This window comes from Schistocerca piceifrons, chromosome 8, assembly GCF_021461385.2.
Source record: "Schistocerca piceifrons isolate TAMUIC-IGC-003096 chromosome 8, iqSchPice1.1, whole genome shotgun sequence".
NCBI classification, from domain to species: domain Eukaryota; kingdom Metazoa; phylum Arthropoda; class Insecta; order Orthoptera; family Acrididae; genus Schistocerca; species Schistocerca piceifrons.
In genome coordinates this window covers 204,494,452-204,519,563 of record NC_060145.1, presented here as the reverse complement: position 1 = coordinate 204,519,563, position 25,112 = coordinate 204,494,452, and the positions used below count along the sequence as shown (strand labels likewise).

The 25,112-nt window shown below is 41.7% G+C and overlaps 1 protein-coding gene across 1 annotated transcript in view; it reads right to left on the bottom strand.

Annotated features, from left to right (window-relative positions):
- Nucleotides 1-16,333, bottom strand: part of LOC124711282 (odorant receptor Or2-like) — a 38,757-nt gene extending 22,424 nt beyond the window's left edge. Inside the window, exons 1-3 of the mRNA XM_047241281.1 lie at nt 15,528-16,333; nt 5,103-5,202; nt 964-1,065 (exon numbers count right to left, since the gene is read on the bottom strand). Of these exons, the coding sequence (XP_047097237.1) occupies nt 964-1,065; nt 5,103-5,202; nt 15,528-16,333 (1,008 nt within the window). The remainder of the gene's footprint in view (nt 1-963; nt 1,066-5,102; nt 5,203-15,527) is intronic.
- Between the last annotated feature and the right edge of the window lie 8,779 nt (nt 16,334-25,112).

Below are 25,112 nucleotides of genomic sequence, written 5' to 3'. Positions count from 1 at the left end.
ACTTTATTTATTTTTTATGGATGACAATGCGCAAACGAATCGACCACCGTAGGTGGACTAGCCTGCCCATTCCCGTGACTTAAATCCATCGAACACATGGTCGATGCATTGGGGACACCTACTGCAGTAGATCGACATGAACTTACGACTGTTTACCAGCTGTGAACCCCACTGGAGGAGTAATGAATTCCTGCACCACAAAAACTCCTCACCAACCTTATGGCTACCATGGCAGCACATTACGGAGCATGCACTGCCATCTATGGTGATCACACACACTGTTATGAACCGTGTGCCTACTTTTTTAATGTTCAAGGACCCATAATTAATCGCGATAACTTGTCTGTAATTACTGTCTTTGAATAAAAGTGTCATCTCTGTCAGTTACCTTTTATGCCGTACTGTAGCAATTCTTTCTATGGCTGGTGATACGTTACTTGCAAGTGACACATCGTGCAAAAGTGACTTTCTTCCTTAAGTTTTTGACACCAACGTAAGTTCATAATCTCATATAGCCTAACAGATTCAGTTTCAAAAGGAGCGTCACTCTCACGATAATCGTCGTTTTGCCAGCTTACACACACAACACGCACATAGCAATACTCTTCATAAGTGTATGCGTGTAAGCTGGCAAAATGTACACTATGGGAAAGAAGTTGTCACGCATACTACCAGGCAGAGGAATCACCACTACACTGACATATAGCTGCAGTTGCTGCGGAATTTAATGTTCCTGTAACATCTCCATCAATTGGGCCTGCAGTGCCATGAAAACATTTTAATAGTACAGTAAACAGATCAAATGAAAAAAGTGACTAGTTGCATGTTTTACCACACACTATGAGAGGATAGTCGATGCTATTCCTATAGAAGCTGTGAAGGCGGTGATAACTTGAAAACGATGGGAAGTGTAAGCAGTGGGGTGCATTGTCAATAACTAAGCAGCTCTACTCGTGTTCTCACCTGTTCTGTCATTGTGTGAGCTGCCCAGCAATAGAGGTAGACCTGGCCTCCTGGAATGGGGAGAAACGACATCGAGCTGAACGCTGCAGAAAGGTCCTTACTCTGGAATGGAAGTAAGTTTGTTATGTCGATAGTTGTCAGAAACTGGAAAGAAAAATATTGTAAATATTTTTAAAATCATTCAAAAACTTCTATTGAAAAGCAATAAATATCCAAGAACGTCTTGATTAATTTCTCTCAGCGAGTGTAATAATCTCAGAACAAAAATGTGACGGCTACGAAACCCAGAAATAAGATAGTGTCGAACTTCCTGACAGATTAAAACTGTATGCGTGACTGAGACCTGAAATCTGGACCTTTATGTCTGCTGACAGAGCTACCTCATTGCTGCACATCCGCCAGTATATGCTCTCCTACGAAACTTGCAAGACTAGCACACCTGGAATAAAAGATATAGTGGAGACATGGTTTAGCCATAGCCTCAGGGATGTTCGCTCTGCAGCTCAGTGTATGCGCTGACATGAAACTTTCTAGCGGATTTAAACTGTGTGCCGAACCGACACTCGAAGTCGGAACCTTTGCCTTTAGTGGAAGATTGCTCTACCGACTGAAAAAAGGTCCCAAGTTCGAGTCTCGGTCCAACAAACAGTTTTAATTTTCCAGGAAGTTTAATATCAACGAACTCTCCTCTGCAGAGTGAAAATTACATTCAAAATATCATCATGATATCGATAACCCAAGGACGTCATAGCAGATACAAAATTAATCGCCCATATCAGTTCTCCTTGGATCGTCTAAAGCACAAACAATGTCCCAAAAATTTGGGGGTAAGCTAACACAGAGGACAATAAACAGAGGTTTTTGAAGTAGTAAACCTGTAATTGGGAATTAATTTTTCAAGTGGTAGTAGGTCATGAATGATCAATACTTGGGTGGAACGCATTTTTAAACTTCTTATATTTTTTGATAGACAATACAACAACATTGGGATGTTACCTTGAAAAATAGTACGCAATAGTCTGCAATGAAACGAAGGTAGACATCAACACCGTTCGTAGATCATGAAACAACATTTCTCGTTGCAGAAATTTACAGTCATGTATTTTATGTATAATTCAACAATATGTAAGGTTCAGAAAACAGAGTGAATACGCCACTACCCTGGGATCATGCGTAGGATATTTTAAGGTTACAACTACGGATATGAAGCTGCAGCGCCTGGGTGTTACCAACACAGCACAAACTAATCGGTGTTGCTGAAGATTAATTTTAAAAAAGGCCTAATTACAGAGGGACAGTTTTGTCGTAAATGGAGTCTGTATGCGAGCCCTAATGAAACTGCCGAAAAGAATTTTCGGAGAAAGCATGTGTGGCGATGTTTAAAAATACGGTCCACCGTCTTTGAACATGTATTTTTGCCAACATATCTAAGGTAGATAGAAGTCAACACCAGCTACACTGAAGAGCAAGAGAAACTGGTACAACTGCCAAATATCGTGTAGGGCCCGAGCATGTACGATGAAGTGCCGCAGCACTACGTGGCATGGACTCGACTAATGTCTGAAGTAGTACTGTAGGTAACTGATATCATGAATCCTGCAGGGCTGTCCGTATATCTGTAAGAGTAAGAGGCGTTGGATATCTCTTCTGAACAGGACTTTACAAGGTATCCGAGATGTGCTCAATAATGTTCGTACCTGGGGAGTTTGGTGGCCGGCGGAAGTGTTTAAACTCAGAATAGTGTTCCTGGAACCACTCTGTAGGAGTTATGGACATGTGGGGTGTCGCGTTGGCCTGCTGAAATTGCCTAAGTGCGTCAGAATGCACAATGGACATGAACAGATGCAGGTGATCAACAGGACGCTTACGTACGTGTCACCTGTCATTGTCGTATCTAGACGCATCAGGGGTCCTATCCAACTGCACACGCCCCACACCATTACAGAGCCTCCACCAGCTTGAACAGGAATTCGACTACATGGACGACAATTGGCGCCCCCATCGTGCACATCTTGTGAATGACTTCCTTTAGAATAAGGCCATCGCTCGACTAGAATGGCCAGCCTGCCCTCTAGACATGAAGCCTATCGAACATGTCTGGGATATATTGAAAAGGGCTGTTTATGGACAACGTGACAGGTCAACGACTCTGACGTATTTACCACGAATCGCCGTTTAGGAGTAGGACAATTTGGACCGACAGTGCGTTGATGAACTTGTGGATAGTATGCCCCAACGAATACAGGCATGCATCAGTGCAACAGAACGTGCTACTAGGTATTATTGGTACCGGTGTGTACAGAAATCTGTAGCACCACGTCTGAAGGTCTCGCTGTATGGTGGTACAACGTGCAATGTGTGGTTTTCATGAGCAATAAAAAGGGCGGAAATGATGTATATATTTATCTGTGTTCCAATTTTCTGCACAGGTGCCGGAACTCTCGGAATCCGAGGTGATGCATAACTTTTTTTAATGGTTCAAATGGCTCTGAGCGCTATGGGACTTAACATCTGAGGTTATCAGTCACCTAGAACTTAGAACTACTTAAACTTAACTATCCTAGGGCCATCACACACATCCATGTCCGACGGAGGATTCGAACCTGCGGTCGTTGCGGTCGCGCGGTTCCAGTCTGAAGCGCCTAGAACCGCTCGGTCTCACCGGCCGGTTTTTTTTAATGTGTATGAATAAAATTATCCCAGGGATATGGACACATCGACCTGTACTTACGGCTCAGTGTGCAGAATGCCAGCTTGCGAGACAGGGAGGTGAGCCAGATCCGAATAAAATTCGTGCGGCGTAGCTGTGGTAGAAGGACCCAGACGTGACGCATTGTTAGTGAGACGTCAGGAACGAACGGAACCGTTTAAGTGCCTATGGAAACAAGTTTAAACCTCTACGACAGGCAAGTAAAATTTGAAGTCAACGTTACCAGAGGCATTACTAAAATCTGAGAAGCATATTGCAGTCACCTCTTGTTCGTCCACTGCTGACTTTAGATCGTCTCTTGCTTCATTAAAGTACATGTAGCTCTACGAGATTTGCGGAAGCCTGATTGATATACGTCGAGTAGATTGTTTGTGGTGAAGTATTTGTTAAAATGGTCATGGACTATTATTCTATTAAGGGATGAAATACTATTTGTCTTCATGTGTTAAAAGATTCCACGGCAGATTATTACTATTAATATTGAGCTGTTGCGTATGTTGATTCGATACATGTGGCACATTTTTATTCATTAATTTCCAGAAAAAACTAACATGTATTAAGAAGATAGTATATTCTCCTGAGTGAGGGTCTGTAGTGACTTGGCGTGTCAGAGCTGAATGGAAGACTCAACCTCGGACATGTAAAGTCCAGTTGAGAATGTGCGGATGTACAAGTGTTTCTATTGACGATGGCACGTAGTGACCTAAATCCAGGTAATGCAATAAACATCATTTGCGTCTGATTGGAGTACTCTTTACTACTTGTCAGTAACGGATAACTTCCTTGTGGTGGAACAGGAAATCTGATTTTGATTTATGCCATTGTTATGCAGGTCATTCTTGTTTCACTTTGCCGTAGCATGTAAACAGAAAATCTGTTTTTACTTCATGGCATTGTTGCGCAAGTCCGACTTACATCGCATTGCCATAACATGTAGCATATCCTCATTTCATGTTCAAACATGTGGCGAAATCTGTGTAGTTATTGTGCATACAAGGATATACATCATTGTGGCAACCAAAAGACGGCAGTCTGTGCTACATAGCATAGTCCTTCACTCATATTCGTGAAAATCTGACTTACAAGATTATGCCATAAGCCTCTTCAAATGTCAGCAGGGAAAGTACAGCTCTAAAAAGTCAACTCTAGACGTAATAACAAATCTTATCATTTTATGCTGTTCTGTATTTAAGGCGGTATCATAACGAAATTCCCGCAGGAAACCACGAGCCAGGATCTGGGGTATGTGACGTCTAGTCAACCAGGTTTAGAATTACTAGCTTTACTACAATCTCTCATAATTATACGAATCGTGCAATTTCGTGCCAGTGACCTTACACACCGTGAACATTAGATGCATTATTAAATACTTACAACTCAAGTGCAACAAACACCACGAAATATTCAGAAACTGAAGTTTGTCACTTACATATGTGGCTTGAAATAATGACGAACACGCAACGAGGACGCTGCAGACAAACTGCGTCATTGCGATGGGGCTCATGGTGTTTTCCAAATGGGTGACGAACCTGGAAGGGAAATACATTTCTCGTCAACTGTCGATGTTTGTAGCAATGGTGTCTGTTACTATTCCTATTTCTGAAAATTACTCTTCTGGAAACTACCATCTACAGCTAAAATACGTTACATTAGCACCAAGTGCCTGTAACTTCATAAAAGTAAAACACCTGCTGATATCTTGAATTATATACACTGCCAACAAAACCTTGCGCAAGTGATAACCAAAAATCATTCTCAGATACGGTTAGGAAAGATATAAAACAAATTTCCGAAAACTGAAAAGTAAACAGATTAAGATATTCAATAAACAAAAGTGGATGACGTAATATTCAAGGTAGCGTATTGAAATACTGTATGCAGCCGTGGTATAGGGGTAGCGTCTTCGGTTGGTAATCAAATAGGCATCGTGCTGGCTCAAAACCCACCACCGCTTAAAATTTGACTAAAAATCAGCATTGGCGGCCGAAGACAACTGGCGTAAGAAGTCACCCTCATTCTGACAATGGCCTTGTCAAAGAGGAGGAGGAGCAAACAGAGGTTCAGGGCACTAACTTGTCCTTGGAATGTTGAACTGCCCCTAAAGGCGAAAGAATCAGCGAAGATCAAATGCATGAGGCTGCAGAAGATAATCGAAACCACAGCACTGATGACACACAATGTGTACCTACAAGATATGTAACCTGTGATTGAAAAAGTATCATGATAATCTCTCCATTGACAAAATATTTCCGAATAGTCCCCCATTCGGATCTCCAGGAGGGGAAAGAGACAACAATTTCTGGTCAGATAAGTATAGGGTAATATCAACAGCATCAAAAAGAATTATAATGTTAGCAGAATTCGCTATGATTAGGAAGGTAAGGCAGAGAGTGAGTTACTGTGAACAGTTCTGTGATGGAGTTGTTCTGATCAGAGAGACAGCAACTCAACACCGACAACGATAGTACAGATATATATGCCGACGTCACAAGCAGAAGATTAAGAGAAAGTATATGAAGATATTGAAAAGGTAATGCAGAATGTAAAACGACTTGAAGATACAATAGTCATTGGGGACTGGAATGCAATTGTAGGGGAAGGTGTAGAAGAACAGGTTACAAAAGAATTTCAGCTAGGAGCGAGGAATGAAAGAGGATACAGGTTAACTGAGTTCTGTAGTAGCGGATACCCTGTTCAACAATCACAAGAGGAAGATGTATACTTAGAAAAGGCCTTGTGATACAGGAAGACTTCAGTTACCTTAAATCATGGTTAGGTAGAGATTCCGAAATCAGACACTGTATTGTAATGCTTACCCAGGAGCAGATATAGACTCAGATTACAATGTAGTAGTGAGGAACAGTAGGTTGAAGTTTAAGAGCTTAGTCAGGAAGAATCAGTATTCGAAGACGTGGGACACAGAAATACTAAGGAATGACGAAACATGCTTGAAGTTCTCTAAGGCTGTAGATACAGCAATTTAGAATAGCGAAGTACGCATATAGTTGATGAGGAATGGAAGTCTCTAAAAAGGGCAATCACGGAAGTTGAAATGAAAAGCGTAGGTACAAAGATGGTAGCTGCGAAGAAACCACTGGTAACAGAATAAATACATCGGTTGATCGATTAAAGGAGGAAATACAAAAATGTTTAGGGACATTTAACGAAACAGAAATACAAGTGGCTGAAGAATGAAATAAACAAGAAGTACATGGAACCTAAGACGAAATGGCTACATGAAAACTGTGCATAAATTTAAAAAGAAATGGTTGTCTTAAGGACTGACTAAGCATGCAGGAAAGTCAAAACGACCTTCGATGACAAAAAAGCAGGGCTGGTAACATTAAGAGTGCAACTGGAATTCAGTGTTAAATGCAAGGAAGAAACGGATAGGTGGATAGAGTACATTGAAGGTCTCTTTGAGAGGGAAGATTTGTCTGATGTGATAGAAGATGAAACAGGAGTCGATTTAGAAGAGAGACGGGATCCAGTGTTACAATCAGAATTTAAGGGGGCTTTGGAGGACTTAAGATTAAATAAGGCAGAAGAAATAGATAGCATTCAATCAGAATTTCTAAAATCATTGGTGAAAGTGGCAACAAAACAACTGTTCACGTTGGTGTGTAGAATGAATGAGTCTGGTGACATACCATCTGATTTTCGGAAAAATATCATCGACACAAGAGCTGACGCTTGTGAGGACTATCGCACAATCGGATTAACAGCTGATGCGTCCAAGGTTTTGACAAGAATAATAATCAAATGAATGAAAAAGAAAACTGAGGATGTGGTACATGAGGATCAGTTCGGCTTCAAGAAAGGTAAAGTCACCAGAAAGGCAATTCTTACGTCTCGGTTGATAATGGAAGGTATACTACAGAAAAATCGACAGTTTAAAAGAATTTTTAGACTTGGAAAAAGCGTTCTAGAATGTAAAGAGGTGCAAGATGTTCGAAATCGTGAGAAAAATAGGGGTAAGCTACAGGCAGAGATGGGTAATATACACTATGTACAAGAGCCCAGAGGGAATAATAAGAGTGGACGACCAAGAGTGAAGTCCTCGGATTAAAAATGGCATACGACAGGGCTGTTGTCTTTCGTCCCTACTCTTCAATCTGAACGTCGAAGAAGCAGTGATAGAAATAAAAGAATGTTTCAGGAATGGAATTAAAATTCAAGGGTGCAAGAATATCAATTATAGTATTCCTTGGTGGCATTGCTATCCCGAGTGAAAGTGAAGAGAAATTACATGATCTTCTGGCTGGAAGCAACAGTCTAATGAGTACAGAACATGTACTGAGAGTAAATCGAAGAAAGATGAAACTTATGATAAGTAGCAGAAATGAGAACAGCGAGGAATGATGGTCACTAAGTAGTTGGAGTTAAGGAACTGTACCATCTTGGGAGAAAATTGCCAATGACGGACGGATCAAGAAGGACATAAAAAGCAGTTTAGCACTGGTCAGATATGGACCAATTTGTCCTCTCAATCTCATATGTGTTGAAGTTATAGGCAGCGCTGCACGTGGTTACCATGCGTCCTGAAGCGCATTTCAGCCATTCTTCACAATGAATCACGTGTGCAAACTGCGCGACTCCTACCGTCGCCCGTTGATGCGAATGATCCAGAATCTACAACTCACTGGAACAACTGGCTGAGATTATTGCAGATGGAAGGGCTTGTGGGTGTCTTGCGTCATGCGGTTGACTACTGACGGTTACTGCCATCTGCAGATCACCACATCTGCCTTTCCCTCGTAGTAGTAGGCCTTCGTTGCGTTGTTTACAGTAGAGTTTTTTCACACTACCCGGAATCCCTAATCGTATGCTACTAACGAAGTGCATGAACAGCGCAACCTCAGTTGTCTGACTGAGCAGATCGCTGTACTACTACGACTGATGTCATCACCACCAATAGTGTCGTGGAAATTACGGCCACTCTGACATTGGCGATGAACTGCAAGAGTAAGACGGTCTACGCCACAGAATTTTACTGCACATTGCTCGTCATTAGTAAACGTGCTCATATCTCAAATGGTATCGGTTACCGCACATAAAATACATGAATTTCTCTTCTAGACTTGACCGATGCTAGTTTATGCAGGAACATCTGACACTTTTTTAAGTGCTATGTGTATTAAGTGCATACAATAACTGCAAGTAGTTCCTCTTTGATGATCCAGACGATCATCTCTAAAAGAGGGGCCCGACTTGTATAGGTTTCACTGGCGAGATCAGAAGAACAAATGGGTCACCTTTTGTCCGACGGGGGCAATTTTGTTCCGTTATGTACTAGCATGGAATTTACAATAATCACTCTTTATCATAAAATGAAATAAAGCGTTGGTTTCGTCATACGCATGGTGTTTCAGAATTCATGTTACACACTCTAGGGACTGTAGAGGTGACTTAGTGGAGGGAGTTTTATATAGGAACCCATGTCCGAAGACGTCATCCATCGACGCTACAGAGTGTAAAAGTTGTAGGTGCCGGCCACTGAAAATGTACGTATGTACAGGGTGATTCCTGATGATGTTTCAAACTTTCAAGGGTGATGGAGACCAGTAAATGTATCAATTTGAGGTAAGAGTCCCGTTGCGGAATCAAACGAGTCGAAAGTTATAAATGAAAATCGTTCTGATACCTCTGACAGTGGAATGCATGTACCTTTACTATTGTTGCGAAGACTATAGGGAATGCAACTTCCAGAAGTGGTAGTATCGACCAAGACAAGAAAAAACGTGAAGTAAACATGGCCTCCAGAATGTATATCTGTAGAGCTAGGAGCATTTGTTCATCTTCGGTAATGTGTAACACAGCTACTTCAATGAAGGGACGCACTTTAGAAAATATGTTTACTAGACATTTTTTCTCGTCTTGGTTCATACCACCACCACTGAAAGTTGGATACCCTACGATCTTAGCAACAAAAGTACCAGTAAATGTATTCAACATACGAGATATCAGAACGGTTCTCACTTCAAACTTTCTAGTCGTTCGTTTCCGGTACACGTAACTTCACGTCAAACTGATATATTTATTCTGATTCACCATCCTTGAAAGTTTGTAACATAATCACAGAAGTACCCTGTAGATACATACATTTACAGGCGCCGGCACTTGCAACTTTGAATCACTGCCGCGTCGGTGGATGACGTTTCTGGACACGGGTTCCCAAGTGGAGCTTGATCTATTAAGTAGCCTCTACAGTATCTACAAGTGTGTAACATCAGTATTGAAACACTCTATATATATGCTAACATGGACCAAGTTATCAGATTCTCGTAGCTCCTGTTTTCATCAAATGAGGTGAGGGAAGCAGTTTCCCAGGTGCACAGGGCTGGTGGAGTTATCGACATGTAGGGCTAACAGTCGCCCACCATTGCAGACACTGAGTCTCACAGACTTTGTCGAAACTGTTCAGAAGGTATTACGGATTATGAAAATAAAAAAAACCAGCTCGGATAGCAGCACGCGTTAACAACAGCGCTTCCGGGATTCGGGGAGAAGCGCTAATACGAGCTTCAATCCGCCCGGCGGATTAACGACGAGGACCGGTATAATGGTCAACCTGGATGTGGTTTTTAGGCGGTTTCTCACATCCGACGAGCTGAATACTGGGCTGATAGGCAAGTATTGCCTCCAGTACACGATTCCTAAACATTTCGAAAACGTCCTCATATTGTCACATGTGATAACAATAGATGCAGACCCGGTGGGTACATGAATAACATGGCGAGCCCGTGAAGATATGGCACATGCTAGGAAAAAAATAAGGCAGCCTATGTTAGCAACTAAAACTCGTCACATTAAGAACTTAGGGGCTTTAGAAGTCTGAATTCCACCAAATTTCGCAACGTACACTACAAGAGTGGGTCGAACAGTAAAAAATCGCAGCACACTGTTTTTCAAAGACTAGTGTATCATGAGCTACACGGTGGGAGGTAGGAAACTAACACTGAGTTTTTGGACAATAGAGAATGAACTCACCGTCGTATCTGAATGGGCTGAACATTACAACAAGCATGAAAATTTTGTAGAAATGCGCTGAAAAGTAGTAGGGAAAACTACTGTAAAGGCGCGTTGCCTGAGATTAAAATTAATCTAATGAATATTAAACGGAATTGCATAAAGCAGTGGTCTGTGAGCTGGATTATCACTAAACTTAATTCAGATAACATTTTGACAATCCAACTGTGTTGCTTGGTGGCTTACATTGTTTGGTGTGAGGGTATATCAACTAGTGAATATTTGGGCAACTTTGTTGATACTGTAAAGCAAACAGTCTATGTCGGCAATATTGCGCCGCAACTTCTTAATAACACAATTTAAACCAGAATGTAACGGAACATGGTAATAAAAACTTGCGACAACTTGTAATGCATAATACGTCGTTCAGCAACGTTGAATTAGTACGAGTGTATTCTACAAATGCTCAAAAATACACAGAGTCTTCTCCGGTAATCTTCTATTCCCAATGCTGCACAACCACGCACCGTATTTTACGGGCTATAAGACGCGTTTTTTCGAAAACTTGGCTCAAAATTTACGTGCCTCTCTTACTCGAAAACAACACAAAAATGTCCAGCGTTTGATTTAAAATTCCCTCTATTCAAAAAAATGGTCATATGTTACATGGCGCGGGGAACCTATCTGTGTCTAGCAACAGTGGATTCAACTGGCAGTGCACCGATGCGACGAACATGAGTTGCGATGTTTGACGAACATGAATTGTGGGGATTCACAAGGTTATTATCACATTCTCCCTCACACCCTGCCCTCATAAACTAAGGTCACTGTCTAGCCAATGATGTGTCACTGCTATCCACTTTGCCAGCAAAAGCAGATTAGAAAGTGATTTGTGCTATATGAAACAGAGTTAGTAGCTAGTTCCATAATGAAAAAAATATAGGGTATTAAAATGATGCAGGCTTTAAACTGAAAGTAGTAGCATAATGCAGAAGAACATGGAAAAAGAGCAGCTGAGGGGCATTTCGACCCTCTAACAATAGAAAAAAATGATTCGCCACTGGCGGAAGAATTGAAATAAGTGAGGAAGACTAAATGAGCAAATAGAGGACTCGATGAAAAATAGCCTAAACTAGAAAATGACATATTGAAATGCATTCAAGAATATCGTAAAAATGGTACTGGAATTGATACAAAAATGATTCAAATACACGCTCGTAAGCTACCGCTACAGTGGAACTTAACAGACTTTAAGGATGGAGTTGGTTGGTGCTACGTGTTTATAAAGAGTCACTGACTTAATATACGAACCAAAAACAAAATACGTTAGAAAATACCACAAGAGTACGAAGAGAAAATAATACATTTCCATCGCATTATTAATCAATATCAAAAGGAAACCAGTGTGGAAGAACGCCAAATAGCGAATATGGACGAAACTCCTCAGACATTCGATGTGACGAGTAACGGAAATGTTTGCATGAAAGGTGCTGAAACTCTAACCACAAAAATAAGTGTATGCGAAAAAATACACTACACTGTTGTTCTTTCATGTTGTGCTGACTTTGCTAAACTTCATCTAATGATTATTTTCAAGCACAAAACAGTGTTAAAACCTTCTGAAATACCGCCAGGTGGTGTTGCTCACGTGTATAACAAGGGTTGCATACCAATGAAATTAAGGATTATCAGAGAGTGGGAAAAAAGGTGCTTTATTGAAGAAGAGTTCACTTCTTGTACTAGATCGGTTTAGTTGTTGTTGTTGTGGTCTTCAGTCCTGAGACTGGTTTTATGCAGCTCTCCATGCTACTCTATCATGCACTAGCTTCATCAACTACCTACTGCAGCCTACATCCTTCTGAATCTGCTTAGTGTATTCATCTCCCTCTACGATTTTTACCCTCCACGCTGCCCTCCAATACTAAATTGGTGATCCCTCGATGCCTCAGAACATGTCCTACCAACCGACCCCTTCTTCTCGTCAAGTTATGCCACAAGCTCCTCTTCTCCCCAAGTCTATTCAATATCTCCTCATTAGTTATGTGATCTACCCATCTAATCTTCAGCATTCTTCTGTAGCACCACATTTCGAAAGCTTCTATTCTCTTCTTGTCTAAACTATTTATCGTCCACGTTTCACTTCCATACATGGCTACACTGCATACAAATAGTTTCAGAAACGACTTCCTGACATTTAAATCTGTACTCAATGTTAACAAATTTTTCTTCTTCAGAAACACTTTTTTTTGCCATTGCCAATCTACATTTTATATTCTCTCTACTTCGACCGTCATCAGTTATTTTGCTTCCCAAATAGCGAAACTCGTTTACTACTTTAGGTGTCTCATTTCCTAATCTAATTCCCTCAGCATCACCCGACTTAATTCGACTACATTCCATTATCCTCGTTTTGCTTTTGTTGATGTACACCTTATACCCTCCTTTCAAGACACTGTCCATTCCGTTCAACTGCTCTTCCAAGTCCTTTGCTGTCTGTGACAGAATTACAATGTCATCGGCAAACCTCAGAGTTTTTATTTCTTCTCCATCAGTTTAGTAGTCACTTGAATAGTTCTGTGAAAGAGAAACTGAGGCAGGAAAATACAGTTTGCTGCCATTACTGGAGAACTTATTTCATAATTGCAGCCTCTTGATGTATCGATAAATAAACTGTTTATGGTTTATATGAAAGAGGAGTGGAGAAAATGGATGAAATCCAGAATGGATTCACGCCGAAGGGAGCTTTAAAACGACCTACAATCAAACAAAAGTGTCAGTGGATAAGGCAGTCGTGGTGTAGAGTGAGAGAGGACATTATTCTTACATCTTTACAAAAGTGTGACATAAGTAACGCTATCGATGGCCGTGAAGACCGTCTTATATTAAAAGAGACAACTATGACGACGAAGAGGAAGAAGAAGAAAGTTCAGATGACAGTTTTTAGGGATTTTAAAGGCAATTTCGGTTTTACAATCTAAGAGTTCTTTAGTGTGGCATTGCAGTTTAATAATGAAAATAGTAAAAATGTTGTTTAAAAAATTGCTTGAAAATTAAGGTGCTGCTTATAGTCTATAGCGTGTTGTAGTCCGTACAATAAGGTACACATTATCCTAAACAGTATTATTATTTTCGGTTCATAGCTGGTAAACGATGAAAAATTTTGCAAGATGTCCGTTATGCAGATGGAGAGAAATTCTGCTCTTTCGCTGCTACTATTAAAACCTATACATCGAACAAGAAAATACAGAAATAAAATGAAGGTTGAAAAGTAGGATTAAAAACTGAGGATCAAAGGATACTAATGATAAGATTCACTGCTGACCCTCCTGTCATCACTGATGTTTGTTTCGTGGGGCGCTCAACTGCGCGGGTATCAGCACCAAGAAAAATTCCCAATCTGTAGACGGTTCACTCTAGCCACTTTTGTGAATGATGATGACAACACGAGCACCCAGTCCCCTGACTGAGAAACTCCCTAACCTGACAAGGAATCGAACCTGGGTCCCCATGATCCAAAGGTAGCAACGATAGCCGCTAGGCCACGAGCTTCTGACCCTGCAATCTGTAAAAGTGAAGAAGAGTTATCAGTTATGTTGAATGGAAGGAATAGTCAAATGAGTACCTCAGGGTCAGTATCAGTTACATTAAATAAATTAAATTACTGTCAAATCCACTTTCATCAACATTATTTCACCATCAGATCAGTTATAAACGAAAATCTATAGTAACCGACCTCCTCTTAATTATAAGCTGCACCACGATCTCAAAAACTTTATAATTATAAATCCTGATAATTACAACTCTAAAAAGATTCCCTGATAACGGAGATATGCAAACAAAGACAAAGATTGTGAGAGTAGCAGAAACAAGATAAGCTGTAAACTTCAAATCAAAACTGGTGCCTACGAAGTAGACGAAATTAAGGAATTCTATTATATATGATGGAAAATAACACGTGACGAACGAAGCAAGATATACGTACAAAGCAGACTAACAAATGCAAAGAGGACATTCCTTGCCCATAGAAGTCTGCTGATGACAAATGTCCAACTCAGTCTGACGGCCGGCCGAAGTGGCCGAGCGATTCTAGGCGCTTCAGTCTGGAACCGCGCGACCGCTACGGTCACAGGTTCGAATTCTGCCTCGGGCATGGATGTGTGTGACGCCCTTAGGATAGTTAGGTTTAAGTAGTTCTAAGTTCTAGGGGACAGATGATCTCCGATGTTTAGTCCCATGGTGCTCAGAGCCATTTGAACCATTTTTTCAGTCTGACGGACAAATTTCTGATAATGTATATTTGGAGCCCAGCATTGTGTGGTGGTAGTGAATCATGTAGTGTGGGAACACCGTAGTTTTTGAGATGTGGTGCTTTAGAAGGATGTTGAAATTTAGGTGAACTGGAATCGGCAAAGAAAGGAAGATACGGAAAAGACGTACAAGAAAAATGGTTCAAATGGCTCCGAGCACTGTGAGACTTAACTTCTAAGGTCATGAGTCCCCTAGAACATAGAAGTACTTAAACCTAACTAACCTAAGGACATCACACACATCCATGCCCGAGGCAGGATTCGAACCTACGACCGTAGCGGTCGCGCGGTTCCACACTGTAGCGGCTAGAACCGCTCGACCACCCCGGCCGACAAAGTACAAGAAGAAGGGCAGTATGATTGGATATGCGTTAACTTCCATGTTACTAGAGGGAGCTGCAGACGGTAGAAGCTATAGGGGAGAATAAAGATTGGAATACTTGAAACAAATGACTGAGAACGTTTGGTGCAAGCTCTATTCTGAGATGAAGAGGCTGGCAAAAGAGGGATATTATTGACGAGCCTCGTTAGATACCTATTGATATCTCGCCTCTTATCACAACGTTCGTCCACCGTACCTGAGGACCTTTTGATGAGCCTCTACGCAAACGCACAAGTCTCTGTACGTCTGGCTGCGTGTATTGGCGGCCAGTGATTCGTCAGGCCGACAACCGGCGGCGTTCGCCACTTTCCCCAGCGCCACGATTCGCCCCGCCAGGATCTCCAGTTGGGCAGCCACCAGCAGCATGACGGACGCGAACAGGCAGTCGATGCCGTAGCTGATCTGGCTGAGCCACAGCCCTGCCACGCACTGCACGGCGTACGACAGCTCGTAGTAGCCGGTGTTGTTGTCCCAGGGGTGCTGCGCGAACGGCAGCCGCCGCTCGCCCGCGTGCGCGAACACCGGCATGGGGAACCAGACGAAGCACTGCGAGAACATGAAGAGAAGCATGCCCAGCGTGAGGCGCGTGGCGGCCTGGCGCGAGCGCCGCAGCACGGCGGCAAGGCCGGGGTCCCGCGAGCAGACCTCGCTCTGCAGCGACATCAGCCGGTCCACGCTCCGCGCCAGCGAGTTGTAGCGCCGACCGTCTCGCGCGAAGAAGACGATCTTGACGAGGCCGCTGGCGTTCGTAAAGGTGTTCATCAGCACCAGCGTCGTCTGCTCCAAGTCTCCCCAGCTGAAGTAAACAGCCAGGAAGCCCTCCGCAGTGTTCCAGATGCCGAGTGCGGCTCCGTAAGCCGTATACAGGTGGAAGGGCCAGGCCTCGCACAGCGGCCACAGCCCGAAAATGTAGAGGTGCCTAATGTTCAGCTTCAGCACTGACCGCCCGCTGGCTTCCCAAGACAGAGGGGTTTCTAGCTCGTCTTCCTGTTCACTCTGCATCACGACGCTTCTGCGAAGTGCCCGCTGTTACGAAACAATATAAATGAGTTGCCAGGTCCGGATGACTCTTTACCAGCTAGGTAGATGGACGATGTATTCAGATCCTAAGCTGTACGAAGCTAATGACTACTCAAGTCACTAACTGCGTCAAGTAACTCCCGTTGACATTTCCTCTATATATATATATGACTTCCACTGGTAAATAACTAAAGACGTCTGTATGAGCCCTAAATTATCTAATATTACTGCAGCGTTTAGTAACTGGTTTATTCAGGATCATCTGTTTTTATTCTCGTCGGAGTTACATAATATAAACAAACGCAGTGCATCGATGCAACTAAATATTTGAAGCTGGTCGTCGTCCTTAGGTCGCGCTAAATAAACTGTTAGTTTAAGATATTTAGCTTTGTCAACTCCTGGACGCATCCTCCTTTTCATATAGAAAATACTTCCATTTGTTAAAGCTTTAGTTAAATCCGTGTTTGTAATTCCACGTCCTCTGATAAATACCTCTACGTTCTAACGGTAGCTATAAGAGTCAAGTATATCTGACAAATACTTTAACAAACACGTTGGTAATATAACGTAATATAGACGAAAAATGTATAACGTTGTGAAGACTCAATTACTTATTTTTACTTATTCAGGGCCTTTTCTTATCTATTTTTGCTGATTCTCTATTATGCCGAAAGTTTTTTACTAGGCTGTTTTCTGGGTTTACGCTTGCCACGAAACACAAACTAAAATGAGTTTGATTCTGCATGAAGTATGCGGGAGAAAAGGGAATAACTTTAAATTTCTCCAAGTCTCAGGAATTAATCGACGTGAATTGTTACTCACAAATGTATTTGTTTTATAAGTCAACAGACAAACACCGTTTTTAAGTTAAAAGCCATACTGTATGTACACAAAACGCTAGAGGAGCAACTCATCTCTGTCATAATAATAATAAATAATAATAATAAGAATAATGTGTATTTAGTCTGTGTTGTAAGAACTGGGATAAAATAATTGTTGCAGGAAAAAATTTTCAGTATCCGATTGTTATATAATACCACTCATATCTGAAATCTTCGAAATTTTCTGTTTTCGTTGTGGTGTTTCCTGGAGAAACTGCTATATCAACAGCTGTATCATTCTCAATGAGTTTATTGATGCAAACTTTATCTGGTCGTCTGTTTTGTTTTGTCCACATCAGTATCCAATCTCAATGTTATTATTGTTTGGATTCCATTTCGATGAAGCAAGGCTGAATTCAGTAACAGAAACAATAGTTTGTGTTTCATTGGTCTTTGTTGTGCGCTTTCTCAGGTATCCAGGGGTGATTTCCATCTGCTAAAGCATTCGTTCTGTCTACTGCCCAGGGTTGTAGCAAAGCGATTGGAAAGTATGTGATCAACTGATTCTCTTCCACTTTCATGTGAGGGGGGATGTGCTTCTCGTACATTGTTGTTGCTGTGACATTTGCTACGGCAAAAGCCTCAGGAAAAAGACAGCAGGCTACAGCAGGGTCTTGTAGGAGCCAGGGTAACCCACCATGGATTTCTCTTTACTTTAATCTGTTATCTTTTGATCCCTTCGCAGTTTAGTTCTGCGAAGCTGCAAGGGTAAATGACATGAGGTGAAGTCTTTCCACTTGATTCATAAGCCCATCCTCAGCCTCTAGAAACATTTTTTAACTTAACTTTTCAGACTCTCGCAAAATTTGAAATGTTTAATATTTCTCGAAAATTATTCTTTTGTTACAAATCAAGTATTTTAACTGAAAGTATCTGATGAAGTGAGCAAGTGAATTTTGCCTGCAGGATTTCTGCAGTAAGATATTTTGAGCTCAGTTCAGTGAATTCACAGGGCAAATTCCCAATCGCACCCGCCCGACAGATTTAGTTGTAAAATGACCCGCTTGACAGCCCGTCAAAAACTGAACACTGACCAAGCGTGAAAACAGGAAGAAGGGGCTTTTTTTTTTTTTTTTTGGTCATCAGTCTACTGACTGGTTTGATGCGGCCCGTCACGAATTCCTTTCCTGTGCTAACCTCTTCATCTCAGAGTAGCACTTGCAACCTACGTCCTCAATTATTTGTTTGACGTATTCCAATCTCTGTCTTCCTCTACAGTTTTTACCCTCTACCGCTCCCTCTAGTACCATGGAAGTCATTCCCTCATGTCGTAGCAGATGTCCTATCATCCTGTCCCGTCTCCTTATCAGTGTTTTCCACATATTCCTTTCCTCTCCGATTCTGCGTAGAACCTCCTCATTCCTTACCTTATAAGTCCACCTAATTTTCAACACTCGTCTGTAGCACCACATCTCAAATGCTTCGATTCTCTTCTGTTCCGGTTTTCCCACAGTCCATGTTTCACTACCATACAATGCTGTCCTCCAGACGTACATCCTCAGAAATGTCTTCCTCAAATTAAGGCCGATATATGATATTAGTAGACTTCTCTTGGCCAGAAATGCCTTTTTTTGCCATAGCGAGTCTGCTTTTGATGTCCTACTTGCTCCGCCCGTCATTGGTTATTTTACTGTCTAGGCAGCAGAATTCCTTAACTTCATTGACTTCGTGACCATCAATCCTGATGTTAAGTTCCTCGCTGTTCTCATTTCTACTACTTCTCATTACCTTCGTCTTTCTCCGATTTACTCTCAAACCATACTGTGTATTCATTAGACTGTTCATTCCGTTCAGCAGATCATTTAATTCTTCTTCACTTTCACTCAGGATAGCAATGTCATCAGCGAATCGTATCATTGATATCCTTTCACCTTGTATTTTAATTCCACTCCTGAACCTTTCTTTTATTTCCATCATTGCTTCCTCTATGTACAGATTGAAGAGTAGGGGCGAAAGGCTACAGCCTTGTCTTACACCCTTCTTAATACGAGCACTTCGTTCTTGATCGTCCACTCTTATTATTCCCTCTTGGTTGTTGTACATATTGTATATGACCCGTCTCTCCCTATAGTTTACCCCTACTTCTTTCAGAATCTCGAACAGCTTGCACCATTTCATATTGTCGAACGCTTTTTCCATGTCGACAAATCCTATGAAAGTGTCTTGATTTTTCTTTAGCCTTGCTTCCATTATTAGCCGTAACGTCAGAATTGCCTCTCTCGTCCCTTTACTTTTCCTAAAGCCAAACTGATCGTCACCTAGCGCATACCCAATTTTCTTTTCCATTCTTCTGTATATTATTCTTGTAAGCAGCATCGATGCATGAGCTGTTAAGCTGATTGTGCGATAATTCTCGCACTTGTCAGCTCTTACCGTCTTCGGAATTGTGTGGATGATGCTTCTCCGAAAGTCAGACAGTATATCGCCAGACTCATATATTCTACACACCAACGTGAATAGTCGTTTTGTTGCCACTTCCCCCAATGATTTTAGAATATCTGATGGAATGTTATCTATCCGTTCCGCCTTATTTGACCGTAAGTCCTCCAAAGCTCTTTTAAATTCCGATTGTAATACTGGATCCCCTATCTCTTCTAACTCGACTTCTGTTTCTTCGTCCATCACATCAGACAAATCTTCACCCTCATAGAGGCTTTCAGTGTATTCTTTCCACCTATCTGCTCTCTCCTCTGCATTTAACAGTGGAATTCCCGTTGCACTCTTAATGTTACCACCGTTGCTTTTAATGTCACCAAAGGCTGTTTTGACTTTCCTGTATGCTGAGTGTGTCCTTCCGACAATCATATCTTTTTCGATGTCTTCACATTTTTCCTGCAGCCATTTCGTCTTAGCTTCCCTGCACTTCCTATTTATTTCATTCCTCAGCGACTTGTATTTCTGTATTCCTGATTTTCCCGGAACATGTTTGTATTTCTTCCGGTCATCAATCAACTGAAGTATATCTTCTGTTACCCATGGTTTCTTCGCAGCTACGTTCTTTGTACCTATGTTTTCCTTCCCAACTTCTGTGATGGCCCCTTTTAGAGATGTCCATTCCTCTTCAACTGTACTGCCTACTGCGATATTCCTTATTGCTGTATCTATAACGTTAGAGAAATTCAAACGTATCTCGTCATTCCTTAGTACTTCCGTATCCCACTTCTTTGCGTATTGATTTTTCCTGACTAATGTCTTAAACTTCAGCCTACTCTTCATCACTACTATATTGTGATCTGAGTATATATCTGCTCCTGGGTATGCCTTACAATCCAGTATCTGATTTCGGAATCTCTGTCTGACCATGATGTAATCTAATTGAAATCTTCCCGTATCTCCCGTCCTTTTCCAAATATACCTCCTCCTCTTGTGATTCTTGAACAGGGTATTCGCTGTAACTAGCTGAAACTTGTTACAGAACTCAATTAGTCTTTCTCCTCTTTCATTCCTGGTCCCAAGCCCATATTCTCCTGTAACCGTTTCTTCTACTCCTTCCCCTACAACTGCATTCCAATCGCCCATGACTATTAGATTTTCGTCCCCCTTTACATACTGCATTACCCTTTCAATATCCTCATACACTTTCTCTATCTGTTCATCTTCAGCTTGCGACGTCGGCATGTATACCTGAACTATCGTTGTCGGTGTTGGTCTGCTGTCGATTCTGATTTGAACAACCCGGTCACTGAACTGTTCACAGTAACACACCCTCTGCCCTACCTTCCTATTCATAAAGAATCCTACACCTGTTATACCATTTTCTGCTGCTGTTGATATTACCCGATACTCATCTGACCAGAAATCCTTGTCTTCCTTCCACTTTACTTCACTGATCCTTACTATATCTAGATTGAGCCTTTGCAATTTCCTTTTCAGATATTCTAGTTCCCCTACAACGTTCAAGCTTCTGACATTCCACGCCCCGACTCGTAGAACGTTATCCTTTCGTATATTATTCAATCTTTTTTTCATGGTAACCTCCCCCTTTTGGGGTACTGAACTGTAAAAAAGAAGCAAAATAGAAACATTGAACTGTCCAAGCTTAAGAAGTGCAACATTGAACCAGTTGTAAGCCCCACGGTGTCGTGGTTATGTTGTCTCGGTGTTGGACTGCAAAGCGAGAGATCCGTGTTAAAATCAACCTTGTGCCCCATTTTTTTCACAAATTCATGAACTGCCCGTCTGGTTATTGACATGTCTGTTCTCTCTCTGTAGTCTGACCGATTGTCATATTTTACATAGGATACAGAATATTATATATGAAGTAAGAACGTATTACCATCGCAAGTAAATTTGATGAGTAGTGAGAGCACATGTGATGCGGTGTAGACCTCTCACAGAAATGAAAATAACAAATAAACGGATGAGAGCCATTTCATAACAAAGGAATTGAAGAAGCAGAACTTTCAAAACGGAATGTAAGAGTCATAATATGATGTTCTTGTGCAGAAGAAAAAGGAGGTATGTACGTCCAGAGATCCCTTCGTTACACCTCGCTGTTGCGAACGGCGGTTACACCACGACACAGGCACAGATTTGAATGCAGCGAATAGACACGTCAATGAACGGACGGACAATTCATTATTTTGTTAAAGAAATACGGAATACGAGACAAATTATAACACATGTCTTCCCTTCAAACTCAAACACCGTGACTACATAAGCACAACGCAGTAGGTATTCAGATTGGCTCGATAATGCACACCTTGAGGTTGGACCATTCGCTGTTTCTATTTTGCTTCTTTTTTCACAGTTCAGTATATCTTCTTCCTGTTATCATGGTTCATCTGTGTGCACTTTTTGATGGTCTATCCAGTGGGCCATCTTACCACTTAATCTGAGGAGGATGCGATTGGCAGTTTACCTTGTCAGTTCACACACCACCATTTAAGCCAATCAAAAACATACGTTAGCATTTGAAGCAGCCCATAGATAAGTTGCTGTGATATTAGTAGTTTCAGGCGACTTGATTCAAGCAACACAATCATTCGCATAATACATTTACCCATAAATGTATTTTATTATCTGTTTCCAATTCATATTCATAATTATATATTATTTCCTTATTCTTAGACTGTTAATTTCTTCGTTGATTTCTTCTACATAATCTTCACAAATTTTCTTGTTGCTTACTTCCACAAATTCTTTATGAATGTTGAGAACTTAATACTTCCGTAAATCAAATAATTTTATAATTGCTATTCACGTTACCATTCTTGTCAAAAGCTACAGCGGATCCTGATTTTCTTCGTATGTAGTAAGAAATTACAAAAACTAATAATAATCAGTTTTTATTGCAGTTGTTTTCTACAGGGCCAAATACTGTAAGTTAACAAATAGTGATTCAACTAACCTGTTCACCTTAAATATATCCGGAGCCGTATATGATATGGCAATTTTTTTTTTTTTTTTTGCCTTGATGAAATGTGGAAAAGTCTTCACTAATCAACATACAGTTTCTTTTCATAATAAAGAAACTACATTGATATCGGTTTCATCTTCGTTTCTTTATATGGGTGTGTAGAATTTTCTGTTGCTAGCATTGTAGTTCTAGAAGAGACATATTCTCTATAATCTGGTTATTGTTTTCGAAATAATAACGGTATTTAGAACTTAGAATTTATTGGCTTCGAACATGAAATTCGACGAGTGATGGATTGGAGAGTCATGGCTATAACATGTGATCTCGAGTCGTAAGTAGATGCGAATCTCAACAGCAATCAGTGCATAAGTGGGCCCGAGCTACTGCCCCTCCTGCAGCAGTCATATATGACATGTTTCACCATTTTACCAGGACAGTTCCAGGCCACATGCAGTGGCCAACGTCCAAGCCTTCCTCCAAGAACGGCGAGTGCCACCGCATCACTGACATACGTGTTCAACTGACATGCCACACATCCAACATATCTGGGACATAGTCGGTCTGCAACTTGTTCATTCTCGTCCTTCAACAATCGTTGTCGATGCTCTCTATAGACGCATCTGAAATCGCATGCCAGCAAGTTCCAAAGCAACATACCCAGGCTCTCTTCGATTCTGTACAACAATGTTTAGAGGGGTCCTTTGCACCACATGGTGGCTTCAAATAGTACTGAATGCTCACAGTCAAAGTGATGTACAATTCTGTCGTTCTAATGATTTTTGTGTTGTCATGTACCCTCATCTGTGGAATAAATTTCATTGCAACCACATAACGCTTTTGTAGCGTTGGAACTCTCGTAAACAGCAGTGTAATACCGCTTTCAACAGCGCAACGAGCAACGGCCAGCTGCTTTGATTTTATTTTACGGGTCAGCATCCGTTTGTCCGTAAACAACTGAATAACTGTAACACTTGCTTATCGGCTGGCAGAATTATCACTTAAAGTTTCTCACATAGTTCTTTCAAAATACATATTCTGTATTATTCAATTAGATTTCAGGCTTGCAACGGTTGAAGTCGATATCTTGCCATAATATTTAGATTGACGAACATTCAACCATCGCCAGGTGAGAGTTTCACATTACAACTTCATGTCGCTTTATACCAAAAACCTAGCGCAGAGACTACTGCTGCATAACTCAACCATCGCCAGGTGAGAGTTTCACATTACAACTGCACGTCGCTTTATACCAAAAACCAAGCGCAGAGACTACTGCTGCATAACTCCCTGTTTCAAGTTCAGTGCTCACTGTCGTATATTACTCCACCAGAGGAGTATACTTAACGGTGGGAACGCATTGGGTCTCTCCTTCGCGTTCAAGGGCCCCAACAGCTACACACATAAATAAAATAAAAAAAAAAAAAAAAAACAAAAAACAAAAAAAAAAAACGTTTGCATCACCTCGGTTCTCAGGACTCCTGAAGATTGACGTTTACTGTGGATATTGTATCACAGACCCCCGCCCAAAGATGTAAGCAACCATGTATGAGCAGCGCCTATTAGACGGAGGTGCTCCGACAGCCGATCATTTCCCGTCATTCCACCAGGAAGGAGGTACACGGCTCACTTTTTTTGTAGTTTAACCACGCTTAGACGGTCAATGAAGAGGTTCGATCACGTCCGCATTGTTACTTTGTGCCATGAAAGGCTCTCAACAACGGAAGTATCCAAGCGTCTCGGAGTGTACCAAACCGATCTTATCCGGACGTGGACGAGATACAGAGAGACTGTCCATGACATGCCTCGCTGAGACCACCCAAGGGCTACTGCAATGAATGACCGCTTCCTACGGATTTTTTCTCGGAGGAACCCTGACAGCAACACCACCATATTGAATAATGCTTTTCGTGCAGCCACAGGACGTCGTGCTACACTCAAAACGTGCGCAATAGGTTGCATGATGCGCAACTTCAATCCCGACGTCTATGGCGAGGTCCATCTTTGCAACCAGCGCGGTACACATACGCCTAACAACATGATGAATGGATCGCTCTGGATTGGCATCACATTCTCTTGACCAATGGGTGTCGCAAATTCCTTCAACCAGACACGGAGACATGTTTGGAGGCAACCCGGTTAGGCTGAACGCCTTAGACACACTGTCCAGTGAGTGCAGCAAGGTGTGGGCTCCTTGCTGTTTTGGGGTGGCGTTATGTGGGCCCGACGTACGCCACTGGTGGTCATGGACGGCGCCGTAGCGGCTGTACGATACGTGAATGCCATTTTCCGACCAATAGTGCAACCATATCGGCAACAATGGTGAGGAATTCGTCTTCATGGACGACAATTCCGGCCCCTGTCGTGCGCATCTTGTGGATGACTTCCTTCAGGATAACAACATCGCTTGACTAGAGTGGTCACCATGTTATCCGGACACGAACCCTATCGATCATGCTTGGGGTTGATTGAAAAGGAATGTTTATGGACGACGTGACTCAAACACCACTCTCAGAGATCTATG